This window comes from Antrostomus carolinensis, unplaced genomic scaffold (assembly GCF_000700745.2).
Source record: "Antrostomus carolinensis isolate BGI_N321 unplaced genomic scaffold, ASM70074v2 Scaffold14103, whole genome shotgun sequence".
In the NCBI taxonomy this organism is placed as follows: Eukaryota; Metazoa; Chordata; class Aves; order Caprimulgiformes; family Caprimulgidae; genus Antrostomus; species Antrostomus carolinensis.
In genome coordinates, this window is record NW_010304549.1 from 14594 (window position 1) to 32440 (window position 17847).

The window sequence follows — 17847 nt, forward strand, 5'->3', positions numbered from 1 at the left end:
TTCTTCCTTTTTCTTAAATAAGCAAATCACTTTGTTGCAATAATGCAACAGTAATTTTTATTTTTAAGTGAAACACAGGTAGCTCCAGAGCTTTTAAGTAGCCCCAAATACCACTTAAAGCTATTTTACTGCCACGAGTGTCGTTCTACTTGTAGCTTGTAAAAGGTGAAAGGTTTACTTTTCGACAATCAGATGTCAGCGCTCCAGTCGCTTCCTATAGAGAATCCTTGTAGATAAAGGAGCAGAGAACCCACACCGGTTACCACACGAAACATTACTTCTGTCCTGGAGATTTCTAAAAGCAATTTTAAAAATAGTCTCTAGTGAAATTTTGCGTTGGGTATCGTTGTATGTCCCTGGCCTTGGTCCCACTACCAACTAAGGAGCCTAACGTGACATCAGAGGCCAGGCAACTTGATTCTAGTTTCCAGAGTTCAGTTACATCACTCTGCCTGAACTAGCATCCTGTGGAGCATAAATTCCTTCTCCTCCCATCTGCCCTTGGCATTCCAGCACTATAGCAAATCTTCCGAGGATTCAGTCATCAGCTCTATTCCGCTTTGATACTCTGTTCTTTGCCTCTTTTTGAATTGTAAGACAGAGGGTGCTGACAACTGTGTGAAATCATTCCTTAGCCCTGAACATCTGCAAGGGAGAGCTTGGTTCAACACCTGGGGAATACACAGAAAAACAGCTTGGTGGGATTTCTTACACTGTCAAAAGACAGAAAGCTTCACATAGCTCAAGAGTAAAACCTTTTCAGCTGAAAGAGTCTTTGCTTTTCTGCCAAGAAATTAATGTCAGTTGCATTGGGTTTCCCTTCTCCCTCCTATCTATCTGTTGCATCAGAAATGCTCTCACTGCCTTGGGTTTAAACTTCTTTGTATAAAATACTGTATTACTCACTGTGCCTTAACTTAATCCTTCCTTCAGTTTGTTTTTTTTGCAAACTCTATGAAAGTGGTTACTTTCATAATGGTTTAATTTTTCTGTAAATGCATTAATTGGTTATTTTATATTTAATATAATTTTTGAACTGGAAGTTGGCTATGGCTTTTCCTTTACAGCTGTGTGGTCTTTGAAACTCTGTGCCTGCACACCAGAGCGTGTACCTGATCACTGTTTTCATCTTTGCCAAGTCACACATCCTAGTGGAATATTCAAGCACTGAAATTTAAAACAGCATACTACCCCCACCCCTTCCTCACAGTCCTGTGTAGTACCTGTTAACATACTCAATGTGTTCAGCTCTGCCTCAAACTAAAAACCAGTGCAGGACTGCAACCATCTCTGGCCTAGAGCTACTGTAATTTTATCTGAAAGCTGAAACATTTCTGCAGCTTTGTTAGAGAGTTTCACTGCTTTAACTACTGCTGCAGCTCAGCTGTACAATTAAGTTAAATTCCATAAAATACTTGCACAGGAGGTTAAGTTGGTGAAAGACTTTATACAGGTGTCTGGATTACTTTTAACTAGACCTATAGCTAGGGCAGTTTTATTTCTGTTACAGAACACCCTAAGAATTAGGTAACTCTACATACAATTCAACAGTTATTTACTTACCCTTTCTGTTGGACACTGAAAGCTGAACACAGAAAAAGGCCTGAGTAAGTTCTTTACCTCGTACTGAAGAGCTCTGCCTTTACAACAGAATGCTCAGCAGCACTATCCTTAGAGGAAGCCACACCGAATGCCATGGGAGGCTGGGGATGGCTGAGTGGATCAGGCCAGTGCTGAGACACCAAGAACCACATTCTTGCTGTTAGGGGACATTCACACTTAGAATGGGGTATTCAAGTAAGAGTAGGGCTTGGTACACAGGAAAAGAGTCCAAAAATATTTATTAAAAAAAAAAAAAAAAAATTACCTCTTAAACTAACACTTGCTTTTTTGGTTTCAGAAAGTAGTTCTGCGATTCCTGTACATACCACATTTTATATTACATAGGGAGAGGCAAGGGAGGAAAGGGAGGGAAGTAAAATGGAAGAGGCATTGATTCAGATAATGGATGTTTCCAGCTTCCAAGAGTTGGTGCCTCATCTTGCGGTATCTCTATGGATACAGTCTGCTCCTGTTCAAAGTCACGTATCGTCAACATCAGCAGCGTTGTCACTATCATTTGCCACAAGGACCTCTCTGTTCTCGTATGTCCAGAACCCATTCAGATCAATTAGAATGCTGGTAACAGTGTCTCCTTGACTGCTATTGATTAAGTCTTGAAGGGAGATTTTGTAAGGATCCTTAGGCTTCACCATATCAAAGATTTCATCCTATGAAAGAAAAGTCAGAATTGAGTTAAAAACCCCCACACATTAAGGAGCAGAATAACAGCTACTTTATGCCATATACAGAATGATCTTTGGGTAACTAGTGCCACCCACACTGATGTACAGAAAAACCTGCTAAATCCCAAACATTTCAGATAAAAAGCACAATAACTGGCTACAGATAGGAGCAGTGTGCTCAGCTCCCACATCTCATATAAGAATTTGCTTTTCTGGGGAGTCTTTGGCCTCAAAGTGGTGACATGAAACTCAGTTTATTGTATAAGCCAAGTTTTATAGAAGCCCTTGCACTTTTTTCTTTTTTAAGTACTAAAACTGTTAAATGTAAAGTAGGCAGTAATAAAGAGAGTTTTATAGACAGGTTTTTTTAGTCCCCAGTACACTCCCCCCTCCAAAGGGGGATCCTGAACCACAAAACAGACATACCAAGGATCTTCAGGTGTAAGGCACAGCAACAGGTATTTAACAGGTCCTTTGTCTATTAGTAAGGAAACTACTGGAACAGTTGCATACCAGATGTCTTACACAGCAATTGCTGAATAGAAAGACATTTTAAAACCTATGAGTAGGACAAGTCAGATCATCTCTACTACTCTGCAAGTAAATATCCAACAACCTAGAAATGACGATATAACACAAGTAAATTATGAAATGCTTATTCAAATACTTCACACAGCGTTCTGTTCAGGAAAACGAACCTTGACATCCTGAAAAGAAACTGGTTCTTGTCCATGGATTTTCATTTGTTCCTGAATAGCCTAGGAAAAAAAAAAGAGAAAAGTTAAGAATAGGCAGTGCAGTATCACACTGACACTGCGGGGAACTTTTCTAATGCTTCTGCATCTTCAGCTGAATTGCCCTGTAGCAAAGCATTCATGGTACAGCTGGCAATCAGTTCCCTTCCACAAGTGAGGCAGGGGCAAGTCAGGGCATAATCAGTGACAGGCATCCCTGTGTGTCATTCAGGTTCACAGTTCTCAGTCACTATGGTAAGAATCCAACTTTCACTGTGACCAGTGTTTTAAGCACGCTGCAAATGGGATATGCAGACACTTGAGTATTGCCACTCAACACTCAAAGCTTTAAGATAGTAATGCACTCCAACCAAGAGGTTCAGTTTTCTGACAAAATGTGAAATACAGAGTAGGGAAAAAGAAGGGAAAATGCCAACCAGCAGACAGACAAAGCAGTGTGGCTACTCACACTCTCAGCTACTTTGAAAATGGAACTTCAGTTCTGGCAGATCAAACAGTAATGTGAGGGAGATGGTGTATGTGCCTATTTGAGCATTTGTCCATACATGGAAGGGTTCTGCTGGTTCATGCCCTCAGTGGGGATCTCCTGTTTTGAACACAATAGTATTCCCTACTATTAGTTCTTTTAATGTGGCACCGTTTGAACAGCTGCATCACCAAACTTGTGCCTGCGAATAACAGCGATGAACAAGACAGTTTCCCTAGCACAGGCTGCACAGCCCTGTCAGCACAGCTGTGGCAGCAGAGCCTCTGCAGGTGCAGACCCACCCACACCTGTGCTAGCAGGAAAGCAATTACTCACAGAGTCAAAAGGAACTGTTCCCATTTCAAGGAAAACTTAGAACACTCCATTTCCAAAAGGAGGGACACGTTCTGGAATATGATCAAGCATCTGCTGTAGTCAAGGAATCTTTTCAATAACTAAGCCACAGAGTAAATATGCAACTTGAGACATGCAAAAAAATAGCTATGGCACAGTGGTGACACAGTGACCTTGTTAAACTGCCTTCACATGAGAATCACTTATGTACTATGACAACACTGTAAATTAACATCCTTTATTAAAATCGGAGTCTGAGACAGCTGACATGGCCCCTGGCCTCCCTGAATCCTACTGCCATGTCAACAGAAGTAGAAAAGTGGTGGGAATGGTGAGCTGTAAAAGCAGGGAGAAAAGACAAGTCATTGCTTAGTTTCTGTAGGATCCTCAGTATTGGCAAGTCCTGGCCCAACAGCTGCCCACCAAGTGTACAACACAGCTGCAACTGCTAAACAAAGCTCACAATGAAGTTCAAAAGGCACATGCAAAAACCTTGCCTGCATCTGCAGCAGCAGAACCCCACAGAGCAGCACGCTCGAGGGGCCAGCTGGTTAGACACAGCTTGGCAGGAAAGGTGCTGGAGGTCTTGGTGCACAAGACATTGAACAAGACTCCACAGGGTGCCTTGTATTCATGAAGGCAGGTAAGCACCGGGCTGCATTTGTACAAGCACAGGTAGCAGGTTCAGGGAGGTGATTATTCCTTCTGACTCAACATTTAGACACAGTACTCCAAACACTGCCTCACAGCTTTGGGCTCCCCTTTATGAGACACTGATGAACCCAGGAGAGGGCCATCAGGATGCTACAGCACAGCGAGAGGAGAGGCTTGAGATGTGGATTAATTCACCTGGAGAACAGAAGGTTGGGGTAGTGGAGGAGATCCAAGTACTACCTTCAGCTACCTAGCAGGTGGTTAGAGATAACACAGCAAGACGACTCTGGGAGACACACAGTGAAAGGGTAAGAGGCAGTGGACACTGACTGCAGCAAGAGGAATTTTAATTAGACAAAGATGGGAGAAAGGATGAGGGAAGAAAAGTCCTTTCAGTCAGGGCAGTCAGACACCAGAACACATCGCCCAAAGGGGCTGCAGAGTCTCCCTCCTTGGAGATACCCAAAATGCATGTGGACAGGGCCCTGAGCAACTTAACCATGAAGCTGGTCCTGCTCTGGGCAGATGGTGGGAGCAGGTGACCTCCAAAGGTCCATTCCACCCTAAATTATTTGATGGTTCCAAGGCATTAAAAGAAAAAGTCGTGGTGTTTTCTGGGGATTTATGCATTTGTTGGGGGTGGGGGGGAGGGGCAGGGAAGCACCTTTCCTTTTTAGAAAAGGTCTTCCAGATAAGTTGTATTCTTACAAAATGATATGGTTGTAGTCACTATCAAAATTCGTGCTCAACTGGAGGCTCATTACAATACAGGAGTAACGTGGATGCAAGATTCTGCCTCAAGCCAGCCTGCATGCTTCCCTCAGCGAGCTGAAGGGAACAGTACCTTGTTCATCACACTCGGAGCATTTGGCTAAGTACAAGGACATTAGTTGTACAGTTACAGTACAAACATCCACAGAAAGAAAACTGAAGTGCTTGTCCCTGTGTCTCAATAGGTATCACTGAAAGGATCCTGTACATGAAGAAAGCATCACACTCATAACTCAGCCTAAACCATCCACAGCAAAAATACAATCTTACTGCATGACATTTCCCTTCACAACACACCTCAGGAATCTATCAAACAGGACAAACCAACAAAATATCTGTCCCGACCTGGCCCCCCCACAATACCACCACAAGCCAGAAGAAAACAAAACCCACTCACACACAAACTGCAATTTGGAGGAAGACTTCACAAGCTTTAGGTTAATTTTAATAGCAAGTAAAAAAAATTAAGCTTATTTTAATTGTATTCTGGGAGCAATAGAAGATGAAAAATGCAGTAAGTGTTTTGCAGTCAATACACGGAATGAAAAAATCCCACAGCTGTACAGGCCCATCACTGCACTTTATTTTCATTTCTTCTACTGAATTTTAGGATTATAGTGGAAATTAAAACCATGGGCAATAACCAATTAGAACCATCATAAGAAATTTTAATAGGTAATCATTAGGCAATTTTAGGACAATTTAAATTTAAAAAAAAAAAAAAATCAATAGAAAATATTTTTCCTAAACAAAATCAAACCAGTAAATTTCAACTGTAGATAAAATGTTGAAAAGACCTTTTGAATTCTTTCCAAGTTTTGGAATTTATTTTTTTTAATATTTTAAATCTTCTTAGAAGTAGTTACTAGCCTCCCAGTGGGTATTAGTAATTTAAAGTGATTTCCTGCAGATCTGCATGCAGAAGCACACAGGCTATAACACTATAAACACAGAAAATGGCCTACCTGTATAAAGAGACTTACCCTAAAGAAATAATTAAGGGAAAAGACATTCAGGTGTCCTTTGTTCTCTATATCAAGCAGTTTGAAAATATATTGCAGAGCTGCAGGCTCCTTTCTGTTTTCTAATGCAAGCACAAAGTCCAGGTAGGTTTTATAGTCCTAAAAGTAGATACAATCATGTTTATTATAGTCTTCTTTCTAAATTGATTTTGCAAGCAGGAACTTTGTAATTGGCAGCTATTTCATTGTAGGGGACCGGTCTATTTTCTCAAAAAGACGACATGAAATAGCAAATGGCTGCTCCCAGCAATGTGAACAGAAAAGTCAGTTTTTAATGACTGCTGACGATATGGAATCCTGCCATTTCAGAGATAAAACAGGATTCCAAGCATAAATCCAAATTAAACATGCTAGATACACTTTTAAACAATGTTTAATACATCTTCAGACTGACAAACATGCCCAACAAGTGAATAAAAGCCACATAAAAGGTTGTCATCACCAGAAATTAAACATCCAGCAGCAGTAAGCCTACCACTACCGAACGGTGAACTATATGGCCTATTAAAGTATATAATCCTTAGACCAAAGTACGTAGTTTATCAAATCATGTGGTAGAATCATCAGTACTCATCACAAATATGTATCACACTTTCCTTTTTCATTACTACTGATTCTTGGTGTCCTGATCAAGATATAGTTGTGACATGGACAGAAATCCTTCAGTTCCATGTCTACAATAACCCTGTCTACCGTAAACACCAGAGAGTTGTGCTGCCAGTCAGAGGGAGCTTGACAGGCTGAAAAAATGGGCTGCCAGGAGCCTCATCAAGTTCAGAGGGAATGCAAAATCCTGCATCTATGCAGGAATAACCCCATGCACCAGTATGTGCTGGGGGCTGACCGGTCAGAAAGCAGCTTTGCACAGACAGACCTGGGAGTCCTGATGGGCAACAAAACTGAACACACGCCAGCAACGTGCCCCCTTGCAGCAGAGGCTGCTGACAGCATCCCAAGCTGCATGAGGAACAGCTCTGCTGGCAAGTCGAGGAAGGTGATCCTTCTCCTCTAGTCAGCTCTGCCTAGACCACATCTGAGCGCTGGGTCCTGTTCTGGTCTCCCCCGTATGAGAGAGAGACAGATCTACTGTAGCAAGTCCAGCAAAGGGCAACCAAGAGGATCCCTCACGCCCTCAGTGACTATACAACAAACTGCTGAGGCAGCAGCAGGACTGTACAATCAATATGTAATTTATCACTTTCAGAGTTCAGTCATCTGAACACAAACAAGAGTAGCAAGCCATTAAGTAAAGCTTTCAAAATAAATATAGATGTAAGTATTTTAATTCTAATTTAGTTAGACTTCTTATTTTTCTCAGCTATGGAAAGCTTACAACAAAAACCACTGTTGTGTTCATGAAGAAGTGGACAGGTTAGCTAACTTGCACTAGTCTGAAGTCTGCCACTTGTCTTTGCTTCTCTAAAGAACTACATGTAACTAAAAAGCATTGCTACATATATACATGTTTTCAACATGCACTTTACATTATCGAATCTACAAGAAACTTTATCCTGTCTGGATTTTGTACCACCTCTGCTTTTCAAAACAAGCAACTTGTCTTTAAGCCATGCTGTGATCACCTTGCTGTTAAGAAAATTCATCTAACCTGCTGTATGGTCATTTGCGTGCACAATGATAAACAGAAGTTACCTTACCTCAAGCTACTCTTTATTCTAAAGACACTGAGTATGAGACATTTCCTGTCTCAATAAGCCAAAGCTTTTGTATTGTGAACAAAGTGAAAATACAATTACCATTTCACCATCATAAGTTAAGCATTCCTGAAAGACACGGTCCAAAAATATGTTGGTCAGAGTCCCTGTTCCATACCGGGACAGTTCTTCTTTGCTGAGCATGCCATTGTGATCCTTGTCAAGGTTCAAGTACTGGCCTAGGGAGGAGATAGTAGAAGGCAAACCATAATATATTCATATCAGCAAAGAACTGTTTCAACAGGGAAAGAAAATTTAGCACTTTTTTAACATTTATTTAATTTTCATTGTAAAGTGGGAATATGCTAGATCCACAGTAATATTCATAGAGCATCATAAATGAGCACACGACATGGGGAGAGGGGAAGCAGGATTCCTATAACGATTAGTTCTACTCTAAGGTAATGGCTCACAAGTAAAGGCTGGGTATATAGAGAAAGGAAGGCTAAGAGCATATTATTTTAGATAGGTATCCTGTAAGCATGAAAAAAAGACCTAAAGGTGACACAAAAGCATAAATAAAACAGTCAAAAGAAGGTTACAGAGGAATCTTGTACCTTGTCCAACAAGCACAAAATGACAGAAGATAAAACAGCGAAGAACCAAAACTATACAGAAAGTCAGGAAGACACACTGAAAGAATGGCTACAGAAAAAACAAGTTTATCAGGAGGACTGAAAGAGAAAAAAACAGAGGAAAAACAACACTAACAATGTGATTGAGTCATACAAGGCAGAGAGGAGAGAAAATAAAAAAAAGGAACCCCCCCCCCACCATTCACATATAAAGGAACCTACCATAAACTCTTAATGCAGAAGGAGCAGAAAACCAATTTGTTTCCTGACTTTCTTTAGAAAGTTCTTCATCCCTTAACTAAGTGAAACATAAAATTAGAATTCAGAAAGAGTAAATTCAAACACAACAGTATATGCCAAGAGATCTTTACCTCCAGTAAGTCATCCAGGAAGCTGCAAGCTAAAATATCCTGTATCTTTATCTTCCCTGCAGCAAGAAAAGGAAAACACATTTTAAGTTGCCCAGCCAACATATCTATTTGACTGTTCTCAGTTAAGTGGTTCTATTTCAGAAAACAGTATTCTGAGTAGAAAAAAATCCACCTTTTTTAAAAAAAACAAAACCAAAGAAAACCAACTTCTAACATCAAGGATAAGGCTGTAATTTAAGAGATAAAATAAAAACATATTTTAAAACAACTGAATAAAACTAGCCTGATATTGGCAGAAGAGGAGTCATCCTAAAACCTTAAAAGCCAGAAAACTAGATTAAAAAAATGTGTGTTCAACATCAACTCAAAATGTAAAATAAAAAATGCAAAGAAAGCACACTTAAAACATTTGTTGGAATGTTAGGAGTCTCTTGATACGGTATTTTTACATCTTCAGAAACTACAGATGTGACACAAGCGAAGGTGGCAGAGTGCACTTCTGCTGGTGTAGCTCTGACTGGTGCACAGACACTGCACAAACAGCTGTGCAAAATAAGGCATTATAACTTCACACACAGCCTCTTACGTGTTTGCAATTACCTCTGCCACAGGCCACTGCCCACGCAACTCTTAACATGTTTGAGTGGCACAGCTAGATCTTGAAAATACATGCAGTTTGTTACTTAAATCAAGGGCAGACAAAAAAGCAAACTGCTGTCTGAGGGAGCTACATCTGTAATAAGGATTAGCAGCCATAGCTGCAAACCTTTTCTAATGAGTTTACATGTTGAACAAATTTAATCACAGGAGAAGCACATCACAATAAGTGTTCCTGAGTATTTCCACAGCTCTGGGGATGTGCTGCCAAGCAGTTCTGTTGTTGCTGTGGTTTCTATTCGCCCTAAACACTTATAAAATTAGCTACCACTAATGATGCATTATGATGAAACCGTATCTTATTTGTCAGTTTCTAGGAGATAATTCTGTAGTACCACAACTCACAGAATGTCAGGGATTGGAAGGGACCTTGAAAGATCATCCAGTCCAACCCCCCTGCCGGAGCAGGAACCTAAATGAGATCACACAGGAAGGCGTCCAGGCGGGTCTTGAATGTCTCCAGAGAAGGAGACTCCACAACCTCCCTGGGCAGCCTGTTCCAGTGCTCTGTCACCCTCACCGTAAAGAAGTTCCTTCTGAAATTTAATTCTGAAATTTAAGCGGAACCTCCTGTGTTCCAGCTCACACCCATTACCCCTTGTCCTATCATTGAGCATCACTGAGAAGAGCCTGGCTCCTTTCTCGTGACATTCGTCCTTGATGGCTACCTCACAGAAATTCATTAGCTGTAGAAACAGATTATTAAACCCATGTAAAGATTCATGTCTTCACTTCTGTGGAGATTAATTTTCAAATACAAGATTGCTGAACAAAAGCCTACAAAGACAACTACATATTACTTTGTAAACACAAGTAGCTTCAGTGGAAACTTTAAAAGTGGAAATACTCTCACACATTTAGAATTCTGAAAACATGGACCTGCCTGTTCTGAGAGGATCCAGAAAGAAGAAGAACTTTCTAACGGCTGTACAGACATAGAAGGAGTAAAAAGATTTTTCTAAGCCATCCAGTTGTGGCAAAGTAGGGATGAGTTCCAAAATATAGTTTTCTAAATCCTGCAGAATTAAGAAAGAAAAGAAACAAGTTTTAAACACTGCTATTGTTGCATGCTTGCTGTATTCCACCCTGGTTTTCAAGTATATTTTGCTAAAAATACCATCCTGCAACAATGCAGGAAAGAATATGAGAACAGGCAAAAAAGCTTCTGCCTCTATGCAAAAAATCCTAGGTCATATACATATATAAGTGATGCTGTGACAAATAAAGCAGAATGTTAACAAAGTATATGATATTTAAAAGTAAATATAAATGCATTTGGCTGCACCTTTTTCAAATACCAATGCATAACTCCTAATTGGATTATCCTGTTGCTGAATATTCTTTAATACATCTTTTTTAAGCAGCGATAAAATAAATAAGGAGATTCTAGTTACAATACTAACTCCTGTTAGAACAGGAGAATGAATAATTTATTGAGGTCCACTCTCATCCTCCTTTTCTGTGATTTCTACTATGTCCTATAAAATTTAGTAAAGTGCTAATGGCATGAAACCTTGATATCTATGATCTCTTTTACAGACAATTCCCCATACGTTAAGAAGTTTAGCAGCACTCCCACCACCAAATCTCTGGAGCACAGAGACTGCTATTTATCCAAACAAATGTGCCCACCCCAAATCTAGATTATAATAAATTTTTATGAGATAAGACTGGAAGAAAATTGGAGCCTTTCTGATGCTCTGTCATTTGAGTAAAGACAGATATTAAGTTAATCACAAATTTACTTACTGATTCTCTGAGGTAGCCCTGCCCTGCCACATCATATAAACTGAGACCTATTCTTGTCTGATGAAGCCATACTGTAAAACAGAAAACAGAATTACAATGCAAGAAACCGAGGGGGGTTTTGAGGCCTCACCAAAATCTGAAGTTATTCTAAAGGCCACAAGGCACTGCTGGATGGTAAGTCACTCTCTATTTCCCATTTTTCTGAGATTTAGGCAAAGCCATGATATGTACCAGCCCTGCTTAGAAACACTGTTCAGTCTCTAAGTAGGGTAAGACTCGCTGGCGACACGTGGTACCTTGTGACCAAGACGGCCTTATAATAACTAGATGTGAGAAATGGCTGAGCAGACACCACATTTTATTTGGTACATGGAATCATACAGATTCTTTCTCTCTTGCTGACCTAGAGATATGTGCAGCAGCACATTTTCAATGCATTAAAAACAGCTGTACACACATTGTATACAGATTGCTCATCAGTTTGCTACAGCCCCTCGTGCAGCGCAACACGCTGCAGCTACAGCCAAAGGTCCTGCCCTGACTTCTGAGTTACAACAGGAGATTAGAAAAGCACAAGCATCTATTTTTGCAATGAGAAGGCATGTTCATCAGATAATCTACAGGACAATGGGCTTGAGGCCACTGTTAAAGCACAGTAACAGAGATGGAGTACAGATTAGGCATAAAAACTATTATTTACACACTCCATGTTAAAATTAACCCAAATTTTATGAAGGAACAGTTTAAAGGTTCCTCTTACAAAATACAAACTAAGTTTCTGTCCTGGTTTTCGCTGGGATAGGGTTAATTTTCTTCTTAGTAGCTAGAGAGCACTGTGTTTTGGTTTCAGCGAGGATTGTTATGAGAACAATGTTGATAACAACAAGGACACTGTGCTTGGGCAGTTTCCAAGACAAGAGGACTGTAAGGGGGGAGCGGAGAAGAAAAGTGTAGTAGACAGTAAAACCCAGAACTGACAGGTGGATGTGCCAATAAGATATTCCATATCATATCCAGGCGGTCTCCCATAACAACATTTGTCTCTTCAAGGTAAGTGTTTGCCAAGGTGGACTAAGCATCACTCAGAACTGACAGAGATTATGTGGTGAGGCTGTTTCTTTGTTGGCTGAAGTTTAAAGGTAAGTGCATCATACACCCTGAAGTGATTCAAGACACTTTTATTAGGCTTGACTTGCTTGGATTTGACCAACTTCACTCCTGAAGGTGGAGCATTACTGGAGGCACATGGTGCTCTGGGAAATGCTTCACCATTATTCAGTTATTAACTTCACCATTCTCTCGTCCCCTCCCAAAAGGACTGGCTAGATCATTAAGAAAGAGGAAGAAAGGCTGTAATCCATGAAGTGTAGGAAATCCTCAGGCTGGAGGTAGGAAGGAGAAAGACAGAATGCTGCATGTTCAACACAAGTATGTGAATACATGCAGCTATTCCTAAAACTTCCACAAGCATATAAAAGAAAAAGCCCAAAAGCTCATTACTGAGTTCAGCTGTTGAAGAATACCACCACACACACATGGCACAGCCACAGCAGTTTAAGATGTTTTAAAGTCGGGGTGAAATGGCCTGTTCCCTGCTGCAGCACCACTCTGGAGGCCAACTGCTGCATGAGCTTCATCAAAACAAGGTGAAATGTGGGACTGCACTGCCCCAACTCGGATCAGCTGAAGCAGCTTCAGAGTAACTCCATCATCTGGTACTTCCCTCTCCTTTCCATGCCACACTGAAGGACATTTAGCAGTAAATACTGATGGAAGTCACTAATTCTAATCTAAAGTACTAACTGAAAGCTCCTACAGGAATTTAAGTCTTTTCTGCCTTTAATACCTGGCACAGTCTTCAGCCCTCATACAGAACACTGTACAACAGACAATAGAAATTATCTCAGCTCCTGCACAGACATGCTACTGGGCTAACTTTATTAGGCAGCTCCAATGCTGTAAGCTCGCAAAACCAAGGATCCTTATTCAAGACCCAAGAGAGACTTGCAAACAAAAACTGTGATGGGACCTTATGTTGGCCGGAGTCTGAAAATGAAATCTGACTGAGATGACAGATGCCAAAAGGCTTCCTTTCTCTAAATTTGGTGGGGTTGGTTTTGCTTGTTAGGGGTTTTTTTTGGTTGATTGTTTTTTTTGGGGGGGGTTTGTTGGTTTGGTTTTGTCTTTTTTTATAAAAAGGCATCACTATAAATACACAAGACTTAAAACTTCTGTGTGAAACAAATGAAACAGAGAGCTCTGAAAGAATCTCTGTTGTTGCATCCATCTGGGTAGGCCTTTTGGAATGCAGACAATTTTCACAGACCTCTTCCCAAGTCTCCTCTCCTGCAGCTTCTAGCTTTGCTGTTTGTTGCAAATGGGCCTATTACTGCTTTTGCATGTCCTCTGCACGTCTACTCACCACATTTCCTGCTCAACACATCTCTCATCCCTTGCACCACAAGATTTTAAGTTAAACAAGCTAAGCTGCTCTGGGGAGAGGTGCCATTCTCCCACCCTGAAGGCTCTACCAGACCTAAGAACACAGTAGCCAAGGGACAAGGCAATGAGACAACCTTCTTTCCGCTAGCCAGCCTCATCTTTTTTAAAAAAAACCTAATACAGATAAAAAAAAAATAGTAGCATGTTTCAGCCCAAATGGTTATTTATAATACAAATAGCTGAAAATATGGCAAGGCTATAGCGAGAAGCATAAGAACATGCTGACATATTTGACAAGCACAGTTAGAAAACACAGATAACACCACACTGCAGAAGGAAAAAGAGCAAAGCAAACTATCCGCCCGACAGTCTGATCACAGCGGCTAGAACCACAGTTGCCACGTAACTTCACTGTTTTGCTGTTCACAGTACTGCCTGAATAATGGAAATCAGAGTGACTATATATATAACAAACACATCAAGGGTATCTCTGGCTGAGGGGAGAGGTGGATTTCAAAGGCAGGGTAACTCCCACCTCCTAGTAACCAGAAAAAAATCCCAAGCCTCCAGGAAACCAGCATCAGCAATCAAGGGCTAGATCTCACTGCTGTTGAAGAGAACAGCAAGTAATTAATAAAGCTTAAAACAGCCTTGAAAAGAAAACAACTTCTCATTAACACAGAGGAAGCATCAACTAACCTTTTCGCATGACATAATTGAAAAACTGCATGATAGATATCCTCCCATAAGGATCATTATGGAGCAATTTAGCAAAGATCTTTGCTGTGAAGAACTGCCTGTAAAACACAAACATAAAGCTATTTCTGTTCACCTGATGACACAGCACTGACAGACCCTGTTACAGCATCCACAGCTTACAAACACTTCAAAATATTGTTTTAACAATACAGGACATGTTCTGTGTATTCAAAGACGTTAATTTGCTACACTACGCCCATCAAGTGGGATCCTACCAAGTAACAAGAGTAAACTCAATAAAAAGCAGCTGCCTTTGCTGCTCATGAGACTCAGCAATGTGGGAGTTTGAGAGCTTTCATTCAATTTAATTTCTCTTTAGTACAACATATTTGGTAGCTTCCAGTCTTCTACAATGACATGGACATAAAAGGAACTGCCAGTACTGATAATTAATCTGCTTCTGCCCAAAACTCAGTCACGAACCTGTATGCACAACAGCAGTCTCCAACAGGAGCACAGAGGAGGAATATTCACTGTATGCTGTACATAGAACACGTGGTAGGAAATTTTCCATCAGAAGATATTAAGGAAAGTTGGGCAATATTACTGGAGACATCATTTCCTCTTCAAATACAAAATGTGCTGTTTACTGGCCACTAACATAATAAAAATGCTCATGCTGATAAGAATTTCTTCTTCAAAAGGATGCAGTACCCCTCCTGCAGACATCTCTATCAAAAGTTCCCTCAGAGATATGGGGCAATACTTTACAAGGACACAAAACAACTAGTTCATCAATAGCTAAATGGACATGATTTTATCTCATCATTAAACTGTTTCCATCTATTTTAGCAACCAAAAATTATAGCAGTACTTAGGTTTAGCCAAAGTAAGAATATACAAGAGAAAAAAGCCTTACTTGCATTTAGGTCCAGCTTTTTCACCAACTTTCAGGAAGTTCTCATAGTTGATCATTGCTTCTTCCCCAATCATTGGTGATGTCTGATGTTTGTCCAGTAGAAACCACAGATTCTTAAAAGGCATTTATATTTGGTTAAGAAGATATCTCTCTAGACATGTCAATGTGCTTCAGACAGAGCATCTAAGAAATGCAGCAAAAATGTGGTTTTGCTGCAAGGTTACCTCAGCTAATCAGTACACATCATCAATTCAGTCAGAAAAGGAAACAATTGGTATTTCCAGTGCTCTAAACTGGTATTAAACACACAGACACACACTCTCTCTCATTCACTAGGATTTCTAGGGTCACATCCCTTTTGTCTTGCACTGCAGTAAACACAAACATCTTTGGAGTCTCTCTAAGTGATACACAAACAGAACTTATTTCTTCATATTCTTATTTCTTATATCTTCTTATTTCTGGGTCCATTAGGGAAATTGTTGGGATGTGCTAGAAAACCAGAAGCCTTTGCTTTAGTCCTCGTATACATTATAACAAGGAAGCTTTACACTGACATTAGCAGCCCAAGATGATGCAGCACTTCAGCTTTAGCTAGTGCTTCACAACCAGCCAACATGCCCAAATACAAGCACCTTACCACAAGATTCTGTGGGCAGACAGGCGATAATTAAACTCTGCAGGAAGAGGAAGTCTTGTCAGAAGTCATTACAAGACATACAGAAAATACATTCTTACCTGCAGCTCTTCATTATCCAACAGCTCTCTACTTTTTCTTTGCAGAAAAACTGCTCTAGATTCTTCTCTTAATTTCTGAAGCAAGACTTCATCTTCAGCTGGCAGCTAGAAACATTGTGGTATTTTAATTTGCTGCACAGTGGTACCATTCAAAGACTACACATCTAGAATGAACTCTTAGGTAGTCCTGACTCACACACTGCTAATGCTCTTTAGGTGACAGAAAACACTGACCTATCCACCAGAATGCTGTATGGTACCTGCTGCTTCTACAGGGATATCACTTGCACACTGTCTCAAACTATTTCAATATTGAAGTATTTATTTAAAGCAGGGCATCTTTAACATGAGAGACAGAGACCCACCTCATACCTGATAACCCATCCTGCAGGCACTTTCCCACAGCTGCACGACGGGAGGGCTCACACACAGAAGATATTGATTACTGTGTGTTTGCCCAGGAGAGAGCAGCACTTTCTGTTTTGTGGCAGGCCTGACTCAAAAGTGTGACTGTCTACTAGGCTTGATTTGGCCAACAAAACAGATGGAAGAACACTCAGTATGAAAGTTCTGCTGATGTTTACATGCAAAACTGTACAGCACTACCAGAACTTGGATGGTTGCATATGCATTCATCAACAGAAACACAGGTATTTGAGAACTTAATTGGCAGAAACTCATGATCCTAAGGAATATGGGACCATGCGAGGTTAGACAGCAGCAGAGCAATGCCAGCAATATCAAGACATTGAACTCACGCTCCCAAATTCCCCCATCCCAATCTGATTCATCTCACACATAAGTTGCTGGACCAAGCATTTCAGGTGGGTGGTGCAAGCAACAGACCTGTCTTTAGTCTGCAAAAACAATGACCCATCATGTTCATGAAGCAGCATGCCATCATGTCTACACAGAAACGGGAAGATACGTATTTCTAACACAAGTATGTCAAAATTTAGTTAAAATAGGAAGTTTCACTGAAAGAGAAAGAAGACTTCCTCTCTTCAGTAAACAGCCAAGACACCGCCTCATTAGCAAACTATTTAATGGCCTTTGACGAGATGTTTAGTAATTATTTGAAACTGCTGAAAACCACAATTGTACACAACAAAAATTTATGCTTAGCAGTCCACAACATTCAGATTTTAATCTGCTTCTGAAGCTGAAGTGTTCCTTTGAATGAGCACAACTTTATAACACTGAACAGCCTCTTGTTGAAGTTTATCTAGATACCTCACTTACCCTGTAGTAAAATCGTGGTATGTTCGTATAGGACGTATTGCCACTTTTTCTTCCTCCTTTCCATTCCATGTAATATTTTGTGAACAACTCCATTTCTTCATCTTTTAGCTCTTGTTCGCTTTTTCTGGCTGATTAACACAGAAAATAATTTTCATGTTGTACTCCAAACAGAGTTTTAATTTAACAAGGAGTTCATGCTGAGGCTTACACAGCTATGCTGTTTAGTAACAGCAGTGTTGGGTGGAAATGAATGGAGCACAGGCCCATTGTGTGAGCTCTATAACAGATAAATAGAATATACACGTGAGGTATTGGATGTGAGTATCTACCAAGCACCTCTTCCAGCCGCTGCACCCACCTGGTTCTCCGTGGGGTACGGGACTGTGACAGACACACGGTCACCACTGACACAGCAGCACCGTCTTGTTTTACAGGG

General features: G+C 40.5%; 1 protein-coding gene across 1 annotated transcript; it reads right to left on the reverse strand.

Moving 5' to 3' along the window:
- Positions 1–1824: 1824 nt before the first annotated feature.
- On the reverse strand, positions 1825–17533 carry PPP2R3C (protein phosphatase 2 regulatory subunit B''gamma). Its single transcript, XM_010164500.1, has 12 exons — positions 17412–17533; positions 16170–16274; positions 15432–15544; positions 14513–14610; positions 11372–11442; positions 10506–10638; positions 8966–9021; positions 8817–8892; positions 8062–8198; positions 6269–6406; positions 2984–3043; positions 1825–2270 (listed from the first exon to the last, which is right to left on the reverse strand). The coding sequence occupies exons 1-12, from the start codon at positions 17502–17504 to the stop codon at positions 2082–2084; spliced, it is 1269 nt and encodes a 422-aa protein (XP_010162802.1). The 5' UTR covers positions 17505–17533; the 3' UTR covers positions 1825–2081.
- Positions 17534–17847: the final 314 nt, after the last annotated feature.

Coding starts and splice junctions, on each gene's coding strand:
- PPP2R3C (XM_010164500.1), bottom strand. CDS start 17,504: ATGGAGTTGTTCACAAAATATTACATGGAATGGAAAGGAGGAAGAAAA. Junction 15,545..16,169: donor TGGATAATGAAGAGCTGCAG/GTAAGAATGTAT, acceptor ATGCCTTTTAAG/AATCTGTGGTTTCTACTGGA. Junction 2,271..2,983: donor TTTCTTTTCAGGATGTCAAG/GTTCGTTTTCCT, acceptor TTTCTTTCATAG/GATGAAATCTTTGATATGGT.